The sequence below is a fragment of the Nicotiana sylvestris genome, chromosome 2, assembly GCF_000393655.2.
Source record: "Nicotiana sylvestris chromosome 2, ASM39365v2, whole genome shotgun sequence".
Taxonomy (NCBI): Eukaryota; Viridiplantae; Streptophyta; class Magnoliopsida; order Solanales; family Solanaceae; genus Nicotiana; species Nicotiana sylvestris.
Window position 1 is genome coordinate 84415456 of NC_091058.1, and position 18602 is coordinate 84434057.

An 18602-nucleotide genomic window follows, 5' to 3' on the forward strand; every position below is an offset into this window, starting at 1 on the left:
TTATGTAAAGTTTAAATTGACTGTCGTTGATTTACTATTTATAACATATAACTTAATACTTTATAGTTAATCACAAAAGAAAAGGAAGAGAAGTAGAGAAGCATACCTAGAAGGGCTGATGGATGTATGATTTAGATACTTGCAAACGTGATGAATCCTCTTTTAATCCAAATTCTCAAATAGCTTAATCTTTTGTCTAAAAGAAAATTGAATAGAATGGGAAAAGAAAAGGAAAATACATTAGCCTAAATTTTGAAAGATGCTATTCGATAAGAAAGGAAAACTGAATATTAGACACAAATCTTAACCAACATAATTTTTTTCTTAAAGAAATTGAATTGAATGGTTAATAAGGGGAAAACAAAGGCTTAAATGGAAAATAGTTCTTCCAAAGAAATATAAAAGCATAAAAAACAAAGCTTATATTTTATTCTAAAGAACGACAAAGAAAAGCTTAATGAATTCACCTGCTAAGGAGCAATTTATAACTCATCAAGCAAAGTGCCAGAGATCAACAAGTCTTTTTATATTATTTAGTAAAACAATATAGAAGGAATTACAATTAAGATTATATAAAATAAATAAGGAACAAAATTATGTAAGTAAAATCGTGTAATATATATAGTTCAAATACAAAGAAAATTTTATTAAAAATAAAGACTCTCACATTGAAAAGGAGTTCAAGTACTCCTTCACCTAATCTTCTGAAATCCAATATCCTAATATATTTTTATAAAAAATTAAATTGTAAAAATTCATTAGTTAAAAAAACCCTCCTAAACCTATAGGACTATAAAGCGGTCTAAACATAATGTGAATTGAAAAGTGTAGAAAGTTTAGAATGGTAAGGAATTGAAAAGTCAAATCCTAAATATTAGGAAAATAATTAAATGACTATTTCTAAATATAGGATAAATTACCAAATGACTATTTTGTCCAATGTGAACTCTATTTTAAAAGGATAAAAAAGACGTACGACATTTCGCTAAAGGCCTTCGTACTTTTAATATAGTATAGATATATTTTTAAACTAAGTTATCGCCTAATTATATCAACCCATCTATTCAAATCACTCCTTGCAATGTTCCATCTACGTTCTTTCAACAACTTGTCTAGATTATTTACAGGGGTGCTTTTAAACGTGACAATTAAATCTGAATTAGCACCTATTCCATAGAAAATAATTGTGAGCACATTTGATATTTTACAATTACTAGTCTTAAATTTCATTTAATTAAAAGAAGAGTATCATTAGAAAGAAAAAGTTAGTCATATCATAATTTTTTAATTAACAATAAATAAATTAAAGGAATTATTAAGAGGTTTGGTACCTCGTACTGATTATCCTTCAAAATTTTCATGACAAGCTGTCACGCCATGCCGGCTAGGATAAAGGGGCTTTCAAGTTTCAACCCCTACGTGACAGGCATACCATAAATCACATTTAGCATCTAGCCAAAATATATCAAGTCTCAATCAGCAGAAAAAAGAGATTGAAAGCAACTACATATTTTGTCAGCGTGTTCTTTATTTTATCTCAAAGGATAGATCCGTATCAATTGTGCAAAGCAAGTCAGGACAAAAGATCCAGGCTTATGGCATCTTGTCCTATACTACATTGGATCTTCTATATCTACCTAATGCACAATTATGCTAAGTACATAGTACTAGTATTTCTTTATCCCCTATAAAGCAAGTGCATTACTAAGTGTAGTTTTTTGTCCTTTCAAGTTGACATTATTTCTGAATATGCTTACTTTGTCAATGGAATACATTCTCCTCCTAGTAAGAAACTACTATGACATTCTTCTGGCTTCAATACTTTTCATAAGTATTACACTTTACAAAGTATCAGGAAGAACTAAAGATGCAAAAAGCTGCATACCAGGGAGCTTGGGAATACCTTTTGTGGGAGAGACCTTTGCACTTCTATCAGCAACCAACAGTGTCAAGGGTTGTTATGACTTTGTTAGACTCCGACGTGAGTGGTAAGAAACTCCATTTCTCTCTTAAATCCATTGGAAGTTTTTATTACTATCTTGATCTAACACTTAGGCCTCATTTGTTTGCACTTAATGGATGTGTGAATCTTAATCATTACGTTAGTTTAATTTTTTTTTAACTTCACAACCACTTAATGAGTCGTAATAGGTCTGTATAATTAAAAGCTATAACAAAGACTTAATTTCATTAAGATACTATCATCCACATTCATTATATATTATTAATTACCACCGCTGCCTACCCTTATCAACTATTACCATGCTACCCACCACCGCTATACTCAACCACCACCACCACCACACCACCACCCACCACCATTATTGACAACCACCACCCACGATCCCCACTACCCCACCACCTTCATTTTCAACCACAATCACAAACTCATCCACCTCAACTACCACAACTAACCACCCCATCACCAATAACAACGACCACAACCATCACTACCACCACCATCAACCAAAATCACCACTAACCATCGCCTCTAGTCGGCATTCACAATCACCATCGTTAGCCATTATCATCACTAACTATCATATTTCAAAAAATATATATTATTAATAGAACATTAGATTAATTAGTATTTTATTTGAATTTTATGTTTATTAATTTTCAAATAAAAATAAATTTTATACATTCAAATGTTAAAAACAAATAACCTTATTAATTTAGTATTCAGATCTTAATACACATCTTAATATTCAGATACGTATTCAAATTCAAATGTCTTAATCTGAATATACATCTTGATAGACTTGTTAATCTTAAAAAAAATAAACGAGGCCTTAGATTTTTCTATGTTGAGAAAACATAGCTTTTATTTTGAGATGGGACCCAAGGTCAACTGTTTCAATGATAAAGGTCGGAGACATCAATTTCATGGATTTCAGTTCAACATTTCCCCGAATAATTATCAATCACCATATTTTATGGATCAACAAGTTTCTATTTTATGTCAAAAACCCTTCCTCAAGATGAATACCGTTTTGCTATAAGAAAGAATCATAGATGATCATTTCGTCTCAACAAATTTATGTCATTCCCTCTGTTTCAATGTTTCCTCTAACCAGGACTTGGTCCCATGTTCTATTGCCAAGTCTGTGATATTATGATGTGGAAACGCCAATCCTTTTAGCAAACATTTTTACTTTTATACACTAACAGTGTATAAATGTTTTTTATATGTTTTTAGGTAACTTAAAATACTATAGTAATAGGTAACTATTTATCATAAGTGGAACTATGGTAAGTAACTTTCTATGGCAACTTAAATTATGTTGATAGCGTAAAAGTTTCAGTATAATGTTAGTGTATAAAAACTTAAATCCGTTCCCAAATAATCTACAGTATCAATGCATAAATATGACGCTAGACATTCTGGAAACCTTTTTTTTTTTTTTTTGGTGTCATTTATTCCTCCGGTAGATTATGCAAATTATGGTAGTGTGATTGTTGTTTAATACAGGCATGGAAAATGGTTTAAAACGAGGATTTTCGGGAAGATACATGTGTTTGTTCCAAGTGTTGAGGGTGCAAAAACAATTTTTACCAATGATTTTACTCTTTTCAACAAGGGCTACGTGAAATCAATGGCGGATGCTGTGGGAAAGAAAAGCTTGTTATGTGTTCCTCAAGAAAGTCACAAAAGAATTAGACGTCTCCTTTCTGATCCTTTCTCTATGAATTCACTGTCTAAGTTTGTCCAGAGGTTTGATAACATGCTATCTGAAAGATTAAAGAAAGTACAAAAGGAAGGGAAGAGATTCACTGTGCTTGACTTCAACATGAAGGTATGTAATTTTTCCAATATGAAAGGTTCTTAGCAAACTCAAGAGAGATCAGACATAAGTGCCCGAGAAAAAAAAGTTAAGTTATATACATGGACAATGTGAAAGTTTTTTTTACATAATCACTCTCTTCTTCAAGTTATCATATCAAGTTTTGCTATAAAGAGCTACCTTGTTATGTAGGTCACCACGACCTGAAAAACTTAAGTCAACGATGTATGCTGCAGTGAGTGTCCTCTGACCTTGTGAAATTTCTTTCTGCAGATAACATTTGATGCAATGTGCGATATGCTGATGAGCATAAAAGATGCTTTGTTGCTAGAACAAATTGAAAGAGACTGCACTGCTGTTTCTGATGCTATGCTATCCTTTCCCGTCATGATTCCAACCACCAGATATTATAAAGGCATCAAGGTATGGTTAGAGTACTGTTGAATGCAAAACATGACTTGCAACTGACGTGAAGCTAGAATTTTAACTTTGTGGGTTCAATATTTTAGAACGATGACTTCTATAGCCTATAACTGCATTCTAAAACCAAGAGTTCTCATGTAATATAAGAGAAATCTATCCTAATTAGGTAATGCCCATCCTCAAATTTCTTTACAGGCACGCACAAGGTTAATGGAGACCTTCAAGGCAATGATAACAAGTCGGCGCAATGGGAAGGAATATCATGAAGACTTCCTGCAGTCAATGTTGGAGAAGGATTCCTGTCCAGTCAATCAAAAGCTTGATGATGAAGAGATCATGGATAATTTGTTAACACTGATAATTGCAGGGCAGACGACTACTGCAGCTGCAATGATGTGGAGTGTCAAGTTTTTGCATGAGCACGGAGAAGTCCAGGACAGGCTCAGAGTGAGTATCCATCGATGAAGGAACTAACAAATTCGATTATAATATGCATTCATTCTTTTGCAAACAAAGAGATTAAATCGCCAACTTACAGGAAGAACAAATTTCAATACTCAAAAGCAAGCCTAATGGAGCCTTACTTACCCTGGATGATCTCAATAGCATGTCCTATGCCTCAAAGGTTCGTAGAAACTATCGCGCATCATCTTTTGCATTTGGCTCTTCTCGCTGTATTATATCTGCACCAAAATCCGATAACAAGTGACTCTATTTCCCTCTATACTTAGGTTGTCAAAGAGACACTGAGGATGTCAAATGTCCTGCTATGGTTCCCTCGAGTTGCACTTGATGACTGCAATATTGAAGGCAAGTTTATCCTTAGCATATTACTCCATGATTTCCAATAGTTTGTGAGACTGTAATGAGTATTTCCCTTTCAAAATTACAAAAAATGATAATCAGAATTCCTCTGTTATAGTTGGAACTTCCACAGGAAATTACAGAACTAATGTTGAACTAAGATTCCTATGTTTGTGGCAGGTTTTGAAATAAAGAAAGGGTGGCATGCCAACATAGATGCGTCATGCATACACTATGATCCAGCATTGTACAAGGACCCTATGCAGTTCAACCCTTCAAGATTTGACGTACTAATTAGTTCTATTGCTTATTTTTGTTGGTAAACTTTGAAATTATATGAACATTATTGAACCATGGACTTAGTAATAGTGCATTCATATTTCTCATTGCCAGGAAATGCAAAAGCCATACAGCTACATTCCTTTTGGATCAGGACCACGAACTTGCTTGGGAATTAACATGGCAAAAGTGACCATGTTGGTATTTTTGCACAGACTGACAAGTGGATACAAGTAAGTCAACATCTTTTAGAGTAACTTATCATTTTTTTCAATTTTCATTTCTTATGAATTTCCTATGATAACTAACTTTCGTTTACTGTGATTGTATAGGTGGAAAGTTGACGATCTAGATCCCAGCCTCGAAAGAAAAGCACATATCCCCAGATTGAGAAGTGGGTGTCCAATAACTTTGACAGTCTTGCAAGATGAATAGCAAACTTCTTCAAATGGAGCCACTAAGAAGATGCCTTCAGCATAAGCAAATAAATTTTCCGCAGCCAAAGCTGCCATGTATTGGTACAAATTATGAATATCGAGATGTTAGTTGGTCAGAGAACAGAAAAACATGAATTTTGTAGTGTAGCTACCAAAGTTTATTGTGAAAGAATATGGGGCTTAGTAATAGACAGGATAATCTCATCCACCTTTTCCATGCTTTTGCCAGTTGATAATTCAAAGGTATGAGAGGGAAAAAAAAGAACTACTTCTCTTCGTTTGTGGAGAACTGGAATATTTGCGAGAAGACAACTACAAATTGGAAAGAAGCTTTTTCAGTGTATTAACACAATATCTTTAATGTATTGGGGAAAATAAATATTACATATGGAATTAATTATGTGGTTAACATGGCAAGACACGAAGATCGTTAGAAAAGTGACAGCCGGAGAAGAGTACTTAAAAAGACGTGAGTCTTAATAGGTACGAGCAAAATGTCTAAGAGACGAGAAGAAACGGTTGCTCGGTCTCTTTAGTAATTTGAAGAGACACCGGTGGAATGAACCAAGATAGTAAAAAAGATAAATTCATTGGTCTTCAATTAATGGGCATGAATGATTACAAACCTTACAAAATCTTCACGAAACAATTACGATTGCCAATTATAACGTTTCATTAATGTCATTAAATGCTCATAATGACTTAATCATAAAGGGGAAAGACGTCATACTTAGAGATGACTATATAAGGAATAGAAATGTCATTTGTATGGGGATGTTCTAATTATTACTGGAATACAATTATTTACGTTTGCTTTATATTGAGTACTTTGCTATTTCATATTCTAATTTTCCTTTCTTATTGCAAAAATATTCTTTTTCTTGATTATCAGTAACCCGAGTACTTCTAAAAATAGGCTTTGACCGAAATTCTTAATTTTTGGTTAAACAAATTGGTTCCGTTACCGGAAATCTGATAATCTTTTCACTTTCCAAATCCATTCTTCTACTAAAAAATCATGTCGAACAACGACAACAACCAACAAAACCTACAAAATCAGCAACATCAGTTAAATCAGCAAAATCAACAAGGAGATGGAACTCCAATCCCCTCACCACGAAACTCTCCTCAACAATCTCGAGAAGGGACACCTGACAGATCTGAATCGCATATGAATGACCAACATGAGGATGATCAAGCTATCGATGCAGCATTGAAGCAATTAATCACAGAACAGGTTAACAATGCTCTTTAAGCTTTTGTTAGTGGGTTGCCAACTGTACCACCAACTCCGCCTCCAAATGACACCGCAACCATAGAGAATCCACGCTCAGGACTCGCTAATTCAGGCAGCGGAGGAACTCCCATCGAATCTCGCGATGGAGGGTCAGGTATCCCAATTAATTCTGATTTACAAAGTTTAGTACTCCCTCTGTTCCAGTTTATATGAAACTATTTCCTTTTGGTCCGTTCCAAAAAGAATGACCCCTTTATAAATTTGGAAATAATTTAGCTTAAACTTACAATTCTACCCCCAATGAGAAGCTTTTATAACCATACAAATACTCTAGACCCCCTTTTTTATTTGTTTAGGACCACAAATTCTAAAAGTATTTATTTTTTCTTAAACTCCGTGCCCAGTCAAACAAGTTCACATAAATTGGAATGGAGGGAGTACTAACTTTGCAGAAACAGCTCAAGGAGCAGAACGATCGCATAGAACAGATACCTGGTGTTCCACCTATAATCAAAGGAGTGAATATAGATAAATACTCTCAACAACCTTGGACGCCAAGTGCCGCTCCTTTGCCTATTCCAGAAAGTTTAAGATGCTCAATATCCCAAAGTACGATGGGACAACCGATCTACGAGATCATGTAACTGCATTTACAACTAGCGTAAAGGGAAACTACTTGACCAAGTAAGAGATTGAATCAGTGCTGGTTAAAAAAATTCGGTGAAACACTCACGAAGGGAGCACTAATATGATATTCTCTTTTATCTGAAAATTCCATTGATTCTTTTACTGAGCTTGCAGATTCGTTTATAAAAGCACACACGGGAGCTCAAAAAGTTGAAAAAAGGATGGAAGACATTTTCAAAATAAAATAGGGAGATACGGAGCTACTCAGGGAATTCGTAGACAGATTCCAACGTGAACGAATGATGTTTCCACATGTACCCGACAATTGGGCAGCTATGGCATTTGCTAGTAATTTAAATGAGAAAAGCTCAGAAGCGACGAGGAGACTTAAAGAAATATTACGAGAATTCCCTGCAACAACTTGGTATTGATGTTTACAACAGGTACAACATGAAGCTACGGATAGAAGAAGACACTATCACTCAGTCTCGGAGAGATGAAAGGGTAAGTTCAAGACGGCCAGAAACTGAAAAAGGTCCGGCAAGAACAGGTACAAACCTTATATGGGGCCAGTAGGAAGGATTCACGTTCAAAACAAGAAAACCTAAGTTATGATTCCAGACCAAGGGGACAGAGATTCGGGTTCGTCGTCCAGGTTTGGAAAGGAGTGAGACACGCGAGATACACGAGACAACGACAGAAGTTCAAAAGAAAAGATTGGTGGTTACAGTTTCAATATTAGCACGTCTGAGTTGGTAGCTGTTTTAAGAAGCATGTGAGATAAAGTGCGGTGGCCAAAAGAAACGAGATCGAACCCAAACAGGAGAAACCTAATTTCTGGTGCGAATTTCACAATGATCACGGTCACAAAACAGCAGATTGCAGACTGCTACAAGGTGAAGTAGAGCACTTATTAAAACAAGGTTACTTAACCGAATTGTTTAGTGAGAAGGGTAAGCAAGCATATATGAAGAATAGATAGGAGCCACCAAAACCTCCATGTGATGACCCAAAAGGTTATTTCTTGTTTTAGGAGTCAAATATGTATTTTGAGGCCTTAACAACCTCCTTTTATCTCTTCTCAATTTGCATGCACAGTCCGAGTGCGATACCAGAAAGCTTTTGTATGAAAAAATTGAGAAATAATGATTTTTTGCTTTAAAAAATGATTTTAGTTGACTTCGGTCAACATTTTGGGTAAATGGACCTGGACCCATGTTCCGACAGTCTCGAAGGGTCCATAGTAAAATATGGGACTTAGGCATATACTCGAAATCGAATTCCGAGGTCCCTATCCCGAGAAGAGAATTTTTAAAGAAAATTATTTAACTGAAAATGTAATGACTTTTGGAAATCTAAATAGATTTGATATTGTTGGTATTAGGACCGTATTTTAGTTCCGGAGCCTGGTACATGTCCGTTATAATATTTAGACCCTATATGTGAAATTTGGTAGGAATCGAAGTTGATTCGGACGTCCGGTTGTGAAAATAGTAAATTTGAAGTGTTATTGAGGAAAATCATGAGTTTGAGGTTAAATTCGTAGTTGTTGATATTATTTTGATGATTTGGTCGCACGAGCAAGTCCATATGATGTTTTTAGACTTATGGGTATGTTTGGTTTATAGCCCCGAGGGCTCGGGTGAGTTTTGGATAGGACACAAAGTGATTAGAACTTAAGAAAACTCAACTGATGCATCTGGTGTTTTGCACAAGCCTCTGATCTCGCAAATGCGAGATCAGGCTTTGCAAATGCGAAGTCTGTTGGCCTGGGAAATGCGACAACATTGTCGCAAATGCGAAGAAGGCATGTGAAGGCCAACCTCGCAAATGCGAAACTTTGGACGGAATTGCGAAGGCCCTAGAGGTCGCAAATGCGAAGGCAGCAGTAAATTCAAGGGTTCGCAATTGCAAACCCCTGATCGTAATTGCGATATCTGCAGCCTGTTAAGTGAGATTTTAGACGGGATTTTCACTTCATTCTTCAAAATTTCTAAACCAAACTCCTAAGAGCGATTTTTCTAGAGCAAGTTCTTCCCCAAATCATAGGTAAATGAATCTTAACTCTTTTTCTTCAATCTATTTCATCTTTTTACATGATTTTACTTCAAAATCTAGGGTTTTTCATAGGAAATTGGGTGTTCTTGGGTAGAAATTAGGATTTTCGAATTTTGGGGAATTAGACCTCAAGTTGAGTTCGGATTCCAAAACCAATTGTCTATCCGGGCTCAGGGGTAAATGGGTAATCGTATTTTGGTCCGAATTTCGAGTTTAGACTAAGCGGGCCCGAGGTCGGGTTTTAACGTTTTAGGGAAAATGTTGTAAAACCTATAATTATGCATTCAAGTTGAGTTGTTTAGCATTTATTGATGTTATTGAATTGATTATGACCAGATACGAGTGAATCGATGGTGGAATCGAAAGGTAAAGCGGTGATTGAGTGTTGAATTACCCGTTGGCTTGAGGTAAGTATTTGGTCTAACTTCGACTTGAGGGAATATGAATTCCCGACTTATTTGCTTGTGAAATCCCATGTGTGTGGCGTATAGGTGTGGTGACGAGTACCTATGCGCCACCAAATTTTTATTTTTTAGCTTGTTCCCTTTCCCGTTTCCTATTATACTATTCTTGCCTTAATTGCTATGTGCTCAAGATTGCTTCCATGTGTTAATTGCTACTTGCTCATATATGTTCCATGTCTACTTGATTCATATTAATTATTGTTCTCTTTATTGAAGTATTTAATTGTTTCATGGTTTCGTTTTATTACATTGTTGGCTTATATTGGCTTGTTGGTGCCTTATGGCATACCTTGGTTGGTCTCACTAAGTAGTTTATACCGGTGAAGTTTCTTAATCATAGTAATATTCCATTATGTGGATTGTGGTATAAGTATATTGGGGAAATTGAATTTAACTGTGGAACACTTGTTTTTATTCATTTGTGATTGGTACTGATATATATATATATTGGGATTGGGTTGTATGCCGTAACATGAGGAATAAGGGTGAAAATGTGATTGTCTGGTGGAATCGGGTTGCACGCCGCATCAAAGAGTAATAAGGGTGGATAGGTGGGATGGGTTTTGCACCGCTACAATAGGAATAAGGTTGATATGTGTTGAGGAGTAATAAGGGTAGACAGGTGGGATCGGGTTGCACGCTGCAATAGGGAGGAATAAGGGTGAATATTGATTATGTTGTTGTTTATGTGATAGGATCGGGATGCATGCCGCATCAATTGTTGTTAAGTGTTCATATCTGTTGAGGTCCATTATTGTGCTGTTGAAACACCCCTAAGGATTGGTTATAGCTAAATACTATTAGAACAGTTGGATTCTGGATTTATTTAATGCTAGTTATTGCTTATTATATTTTGTATTTCCTTTCTGTTTAGTATAAACTATTGCAGGTTGTATATGTTGTATGCCCCGCCGTAGCCTCGTTACTACTTCGTTGAGGTTAGGCTCGTCACTTACCAGTACATGGGGTCGGTTGTATTGATACTGTACTCTGCACTTCTTGTGCAGATTCAGAGCTCGTGGCTGATCAGAGTTCGAAGGTGCTGCCTTCAGTTCACAGAAGACCCAAGGTAGTCCTGCAGGCATCCGCAGGCCCTGGCGTCCCCTTCTATCTTTACTGTATTCTATTTTTTCTTTTCCTCCAAAACAGATGTATATTTTTCTTTCAGACCATTACTTATAGTAATGTTAGACAGTTCGTGAGTTGTGACTCTAGTTCTGGGTGGATTTTATTTCGGATTTTGTTATTGTACAAAGTTAAGCATTTAAACTGTTTTCTTCCGCATTTATTTCTGTTGGTTCATTTTTTTAAGTCTTAAATATTTGAAAGATAAAGGAAAAAGGTGTAGTAATCTGTGACGTTGGCTTGCCTAGCGAGTCCAATGTTAGGCACCATCACAACCCCGAAGGTGGGAAATTTGGGTCGTGACACTCCATCACCAAAAAGAACAGTTAATGTCATAAGCGGAGGGGAGAAGGTCAATGGTGTAACATATGTGGCAGCAAAGAAGGTGTCAAAAATCACAGTTACCCACGGGAAGCGAGTTTGCCAAGTTTTCAAAGAACACGTCATCACATTTGATGATGCAGACGCATATGTCGTGTTGACCCCACACAATGGTGCACTGGTAATATCTTTACTTGTACATGATACTAATATAAAATGAGTTTTGATTGATCCAGGTAGCTCTATAAATATCATTCTTCTATGAGTGGTAAACGAGATGCAAGCCGATGATAAATTGGTACCCAAAGCACGAACCTTATCTATTTTTGACAACTCGAGCGTTATTACAAAAGGGGAGATAATACTCACCACATTCGCAGAAGGAGTAGTCAAAGATACCAAATTTCAAGTGATAGATATGGACATGGCATACAATATGATTCTTGGAAGACCGTGGATTCACGAGATGGATGCTGTTCCATCTACCTTACATCAGGTTATCAAGTTCCCTTTGCAATGGGGAATACGACAAATCCATGGAGATTAATAGGCTTCCCGAAGCATTAACTCAGTGGCAGATTCAAGCGTGAAAAATGACGTTGCAAATGAAAAATAGCAATTATAAAATTCAGTTGAGGATTTAGCAACACAAACCTCAACTGTAGATGGACAAACGGATGTAGACTCAAGGCCTGATACTATTCAAGAACCAGAAGAGAATGAAAACATCAAAACAATAATTGAGGAATTGGAAGCAGTGGTGTTGTTTGTACATTGGCCAGATAGAAAAGTCTACAACGGAACCAACCTCATCCCGGAGATGAAAAGTAAGTTAATTGAATTTTTAAAAGCTAACGCAGATTGCTTTGCTTGTTCTCATTCAGATATGACAGGTATACCACCGGAGGTAATGACCTATAAGCTGAATGAAGATCCAACGTATCCGCCTGTCAAATAGAAGAAAAGGAAGCAAGGATCCTTCAAGAACTAGGTGATTCAGGATGAGGTACAAAAGCTCTTAAAAATCAGGTCTATCTGTAAGGTAAAATATCCTAATTGGCTAGATAATACTGTAGTGGTGCCCAAAAAGAATGGTAATTGATACTACTACAGGATATGAACTGTTAAGTATTTTAGACGCATATTCAGGATATAATCAAATAAAAATGGATCATTCAGATGAGACAAAAACTTCCTTTATTACAGACAGGGGGACTTACCGTTATAAAGTTATGCCTTTCGGCCTAAAGAATGCTGGAGCCATGTACCAGAGGTTAGTAACTAAGATGTTTCAAGAACATCTGGGAAAAACCATGGAGGTTTATATCGATGATATCCTAGTCAAATCATAATAGGCGGGGATCATATTCAACATCTGTCAGATACGTTTTAGATTCTCTGCAGATTCAATATGAAGTGAAATCCCAAGAAATGTGCATTTAGCATGTCGTCAGGTAAGTTCTTAGGTTTCCTTATTTCTAACTGTGGAATTAAAGTAAATCTTGTGAAGATTAAAGCTATTGATGAAATACCGGATATACTTACGAGAAAAAAAAAAGTGTAGAGGTTAATAGGTAGGATAGCAACATTGGGAAGATTTATTTCTAAATCTTTGGAGAAAAGCTTTAAGTTCTTTTCAGTTTTGAAAAAGCAAAGTCAATTTGAATGGACTGAAGAATGTCAACTAGCACTCAAAAATTTTAAAGCGTACTTGTCAAACCCACTGTTGCTGGCTAAAGCAAAGGACGGAGAAAAGCTACTCATCTACATCGTTGTTTCAGAAGTGGCAGTAAGTACCGTATTAGTTCGGGAGGACAAAGGTAAACAATCTCCGATTTATTATGTTAGCAAGTCTTTATTGGATGCTGAAACTCAATATCCTCATTTAGAAAAATTTGCTTTAGCATTAATTATGGCATCTAGAAAATTAAGGCCTTACTTTCAATGTCACCCTATCTCTATAGTGACTGCCTACCCCTTATGTAATATATTGCATAAGCAAGAGTTATCAGGTAGGTTAGCTAAATGGGTCATAGAACTAAGTGAATATGACATCACATATCAACCTAGAACTACAATAAAATCACAGGTTTTAGCAAATTTTGTGGAAGACATTAGCCTAGGGATGGTAACAGAAGCAGAAAAAGAATTGCAGGTATTTAACGGGTCTAATCCAAGTACTTGGACCCTATTTACCGATGGCTCTTCAAATGTTAAAGGAGCGGGTTTAGGCATTGTCCTAATCTCACATGCGGGAGAGACTATACGACAAGCCATAAAATGCCATCCTATTACTAATAATGAAGCAGAATATGAAGTTGTGATTGCAGGTTTAGAATTGGCACGGGAGCTCGGGATAGAGCAAGTATAATCAAAAGCGACTCGCAGCTCGTAGTTAATCAAATGCAGGGGAATTATGTAGCTAGAGAGGCGAGGATGCAACAATATTTGGAAAAGGCACAAGAATTGATTAGACAATTCCAAACTTGGAAAATCATGCAGATACCGAGAGACGAGAATGTCGAAGCAGATGCGTTGGCTAATCTTGCATCCACTGCATAAGTGACACATGAAGAGAATGCTTCTGTAATACATTTGTTTCATTCGGCACTCGACCAAGATAAAAACGAGGTAAATTTTAATAATTTAACCTGGGATTGGAGAAACGAGATCGTCAATTTTTTTGCAGTACGGAATACTATCTGAAGATAAGAAAAAGTCTCAGGCACTTCGTCGAAAGACTGCCCATTATTGTTTGGATCGAGGAAATTTATATCAAAAAATGTTTAGTGATCCTTTAGTAAGGTGTCTCGGACCTTCTCAAATGGAGTATGTGATGTGAGAAGTACATGAAGGACATTATTCATGCCGGAGGAGATCCCTGGTAAAAACTCTAACTAGAGTAGGGTATTACTGGCCAAAAATGGAAGAAGAGGCAGAAAATTTTGTGGCCAAATGTGACAAGTGCCAACGATATGGTAACAACATGCATCGACCAGCAGAGTTATTACGTCCGGTTGTTGCACTGTGGCCTTTTATGAAGTGGGAGATGGATATTGTGGGTCCACTACTATAAGCCAAAGGAAAGGTACGATTTTTATTAATACTCACTGATTATTTTACTAAGTAGATAGAAGCAGGTGCCTTCAAACAGGTACGAGAAAAAGAAGTCAGAGACTTCATTTGGTGAAACATCATATGTTGGTTTGGGGTTCCAAAAGGAATCGTGTGGGATAATGGCCCGTAGTTCGTAGGTGTGCAAATCATAGAATTCTTTCAGAGTTGGCAAATTAAAAGGATTACTTCAACTCCTTATCATCCTGTGGACAATGGACAAACTGAATCCACAAATAAAGTTATTATTAATAACTTGAAGAAAAGACTAGAGGAGTCAAAAGGTAAGTGGCCAGAGATGCTACCTGGAGTCTTGCGGGATTACCGAACAACAACAAAAATAAGTACAGGAGAGACACCACTTTCACTTGTGTACGGTGTTGAAGCCTTAATTCCAGTTGAAATAGGAAAGCCAAGTACGAGATACACCCAAGCAACTGTAGAGTCAAATGAGGAGGAGATGCGAGTAAATCTCGATTTTCTTGAAGAAAGGAGAGAAATAACTTTAATAAGGATGGCTACGCAGAAACAAATTATTTAGCGATATTACAATCAGAAAGCTCATCTTAGGTACTTCAAGATTGGGGACTACGTACTCAAGAAAGCTTTTCAATCCACAAGAACAACCAATGCAGGAAAGTTGAGTCCAAATTGGGAAGGACCTTACAAGGTTCGAGGTATCGCTGGAAAAGGTGCATATGAATTGGAAACCATGGATGGCAAAGTTCTACCCTCGAGTTGGAATGCTGTTCATCTGAATAAGTACTATTTCTAAGGAAAGGATATACCCACAGTCAGGTATCCCTTAATTACGATTTTTATTTTTGAACAGTTAAAGTTATACTAATAATTTTAGATGATAGTTAAAAAGCTAGCCCACACCAAATGATGATATTAGACCTGAAAGACACGTGGAAGTAACATAATTCCCGGTCTAGGGTTACAACCTTTCTGATGGGAATATAAAGGGTTAAGCAGTCATCATCTAAATTATACCTCCGAGTCCCGTATATTTTTCCTTTTCAGGAAAAGGACCGCATGAAAGGAATAATTAAGTGCTCAAGATTTCATACTTCAAAGCTCAAACACTTGGGGGACTATATATATATATATATATATATAAAAGGAATTCAAAGAAGAATGGAACAATCAGAATTCAAGTCAAGCCTAAAAGTCTACCTAACAAATCGAAAGTTCAGAGAAAAGTCACGAGCTAAAAATGCAAGCCTGATTCAAAAACCTATGAAGAATACACTCATGGATGCAAATTCCAAAATTTTACGAATGTATAGGTTAAAGGCAATATTTAGTCATGGGTTGCCAAGATATACCCTGAAATATTTTACAAATTTGTTGTAAAGAAAACAGTTACGAAAAAGTTATAGATGATACTTAAATACATGTAAAGTATTGTTGAAAGTTCAAATGAGACAAAACTTTCCTCAAAGTTGTTAAGAAACATGTGTGTTCCTATTTCTTCTTTCGTATGTTTGCAGTATTATGAAGTTGAGACGTCTTCTTCATTAAGTGACGTATATAAAAGGGCCCGCCCTCTTTTATAATTCGTGCTCATTCAAAAAGTCATGAAATTAACAAAGCATTTTTAAATGCAAAAGTTAAAATAACAAAAGGGTAAAACAAAAACTCAAACATTAAAGTTAAGTGGAAAATAAAGCCCCAAACTTATAAAGAAAAAGGCAAGGGCAAACCACTAACAGAGTAAAACAGAAATTCAAAATAAAGATTGTCACACCTCCTTTTTACACCCCGAGAGTATATGGGAATTTTTCCAATTAAAGTGACATTAATCGAGATAGGATTAAATAATTTATCAGAGTCGCCACTTGGAATAGTTTAATTGGTGTCCCAAGTCACTGTTTTATTTTAAATCCCAAATCGGGGAAGTTTCGACTTTATTTTAAAAGTCTGCAAACCAGAAATTCTAGATAAGGAATTCTGTTAACTCGGGAGAAGGTGTTAGGTATTTCCGGATTTCGTGGTTCTAGCACGGTCACTTAGCGATTTATACTTGGCTTAAATTGTTTAATTACTCATTTTTAGGACCTATGTGCATTTATCTTTTTACCGCTTATAATTAAGAAATTATCCTAAAGCGAGTCATGCGCACGTGTACTGATTTGTTTGGCGTGTCAAAAATCATGTCACGCGTACATGTCCACAATTAATCACGATTTATTAATATTAAGGATGTTTGGCCGAAGTTGTGCTAACACATACCTCGATTTTTGTTTTTAGGATCGTAATTATATCACGCGAATGTATATACAATCACAATGATAGATTAAGTCGCACCAAAAGCAAGCTACGAATATTCATTTTTTAAAATCATACTCGTGTCATGCGAACGTATACACAATTGATAGTATATGTTAGTTATTCACACTTAGAGATGTTTAACACTCACTACTTTATTCGTTGAGCTATTTTGATGTCCATTAATTTGTAGAATGTGGAATTGTTTGTCAGAAAAGGATTGGATACGGATAGAGATTAGGCAACGTTGGCACCGGAACTGGATACCTTCCTGTTTGAAAACTACTGCCGCCGGCAAATCTTATTTTGATAAAGGACCATAGTAGCAGATTGTGATGCTCCTAGAGAGACTTGTAATAACATTTTCTTTTAATTTACTATATATGAGAAAAGGTTTACGGATGTACAAACTTGGCGGTAAATGCAGAAGGAAGAGATAGAGGAAAGGAGTGCGACAAACAGAAACAACTTCGGCATCTTTCTGCACGTAAACTCTAGCATAACAAATTGATATAAGTAGAATCAACCATCTACAAGGAAATTGCAGCAGTATGCTACACCCAAAACTATGAGCAACAATCTATATCTGTGTGTGTTTATAAATATTATTGTTTTCTTTTACTCTCAAGTCATTGGGACAAGTGTGTTGCAGAAGAGATAAATTCCAAAGATTGATAAGTATACACAATCTCACTTAAAACCCCAAACAACCCAGTAATTAAAGATTCATTAGAATCAGAAGGAATATAAACTAAAAGCTAGCAATTTGAACTAATCTGCAGAGAAGGACTCAACCTTTTTGTAGAGGTAAACTAGCAATTAAAAATTCAGTAGAATCAGAAAAACTATTAATCTAAGAGCCAGTAGTTAAAGATTCCATAGACCCAGAAAGAATCGTTGCCGGATTTCCGGCGAGCTTGGTGATGTGATGGCTGTGTGTGTGCATTTCTGATGGTTTGGTAGAGACCGTCATTCTAGGGTGGTGATGGGGTCACTGGTGGGAGGTTTTTTTGTTTTAGGAAGATGAAGAAGCTTAGATTCCATCCATGGAAATCGGCTGAAGCTTCAAGGTCTGTGTGTCGTTGGATGCTGGAGATGAAGAGCTGATGGGATTATTGGCTCTTCTTCTCTGAAGAAGAAGAAGATCAGTAGGGGGTGGGGTATTTTTTGTTGTAAACGGCGGATGTCTATTAGAGTCCAGGTCTTAGTCGTTAGCTCTAGGTTGTAGGTCTAATGTGTGATCTTGGTCCCTTTTAATATATCTAGATTTTTTAATTAAAGGGTAGTGGGTTTGGGGCTTAGTGGTTTAAGCATTTGGGCCACCTCTTTTGGCCCAATTCCATACAACCAATTTCTTCCTTTTCCTTCTTTATTAGATTTTTGTAAACTCTAGCCATTTAAAACTCAAACCTTAATTAAATCTAGTTTTTATATGGCTAGCCTATTTATTTATTTTGCCTAATGATGGATTAATGCAATTAATTAATTTATTAACCTAAGAATGCAATTGTTTTTGAGTTTTAATTATTTAAAAGATGCATATGGCAATATAATTAATTCCTAAATGCAAATTAAACCTAAGATAGCATGGAATTAAAATGTGATAGTTTTTTTATGATTTTTCTATGATTTTAAAATATTAAAAATGCATGAA

At 36.0% G+C, this 18602-nt stretch overlaps 1 protein-coding gene across 1 annotated transcript; it reads left to right on the forward strand.

The window, feature by feature from the left end:
• The first annotated feature begins 1715 nt into the window (after window positions 1–1715).
• LOC104244711 (abscisic acid 8'-hydroxylase 1-like) lies at window positions 1716–6070 on the forward strand. Its single transcript, XM_009800185.2, has 9 exons — window positions 1716–1988; window positions 3473–3797; window positions 4059–4208; window positions 4404–4655; window positions 4747–4833; window positions 4940–5018; window positions 5193–5299; window positions 5406–5524; window positions 5624–6070. Exons 1-9 carry the CDS (start codon window positions 1750–1752, stop codon window positions 5724–5726), a joined length of 1461 nt encoding a protein of 486 aa, XP_009798487.1. The 5' UTR covers window positions 1716–1749; the 3' UTR covers window positions 5727–6070.
• Window positions 6071–18602: the final 12532 nt, after the last annotated feature.

What these genes read in the sequence shown, in the direction of transcription:
- LOC104244711 (XM_009800185.2), top strand. Translation starts at nt 1,750, where the DNA reads ATGCTTACTTTGTCAATGGAATACATTCTCCTCCTAGTAAGAAACTAC. An exon ending in AAGTCCAGGACAGGCTCAGA is followed by an intron (nt 4,656 to 4,746) that starts GTGAGTATCCAT and finishes GCCAACTTACAG; the next exon opens with GAAGAACAAATTTCAATACT. An exon ending in TGATGACTGCAATATTGAAG is followed by an intron (nt 5,019 to 5,192) that starts GCAAGTTTATCC and finishes TGTTTGTGGCAG; the next exon opens with GTTTTGAAATAAAGAAAGGG.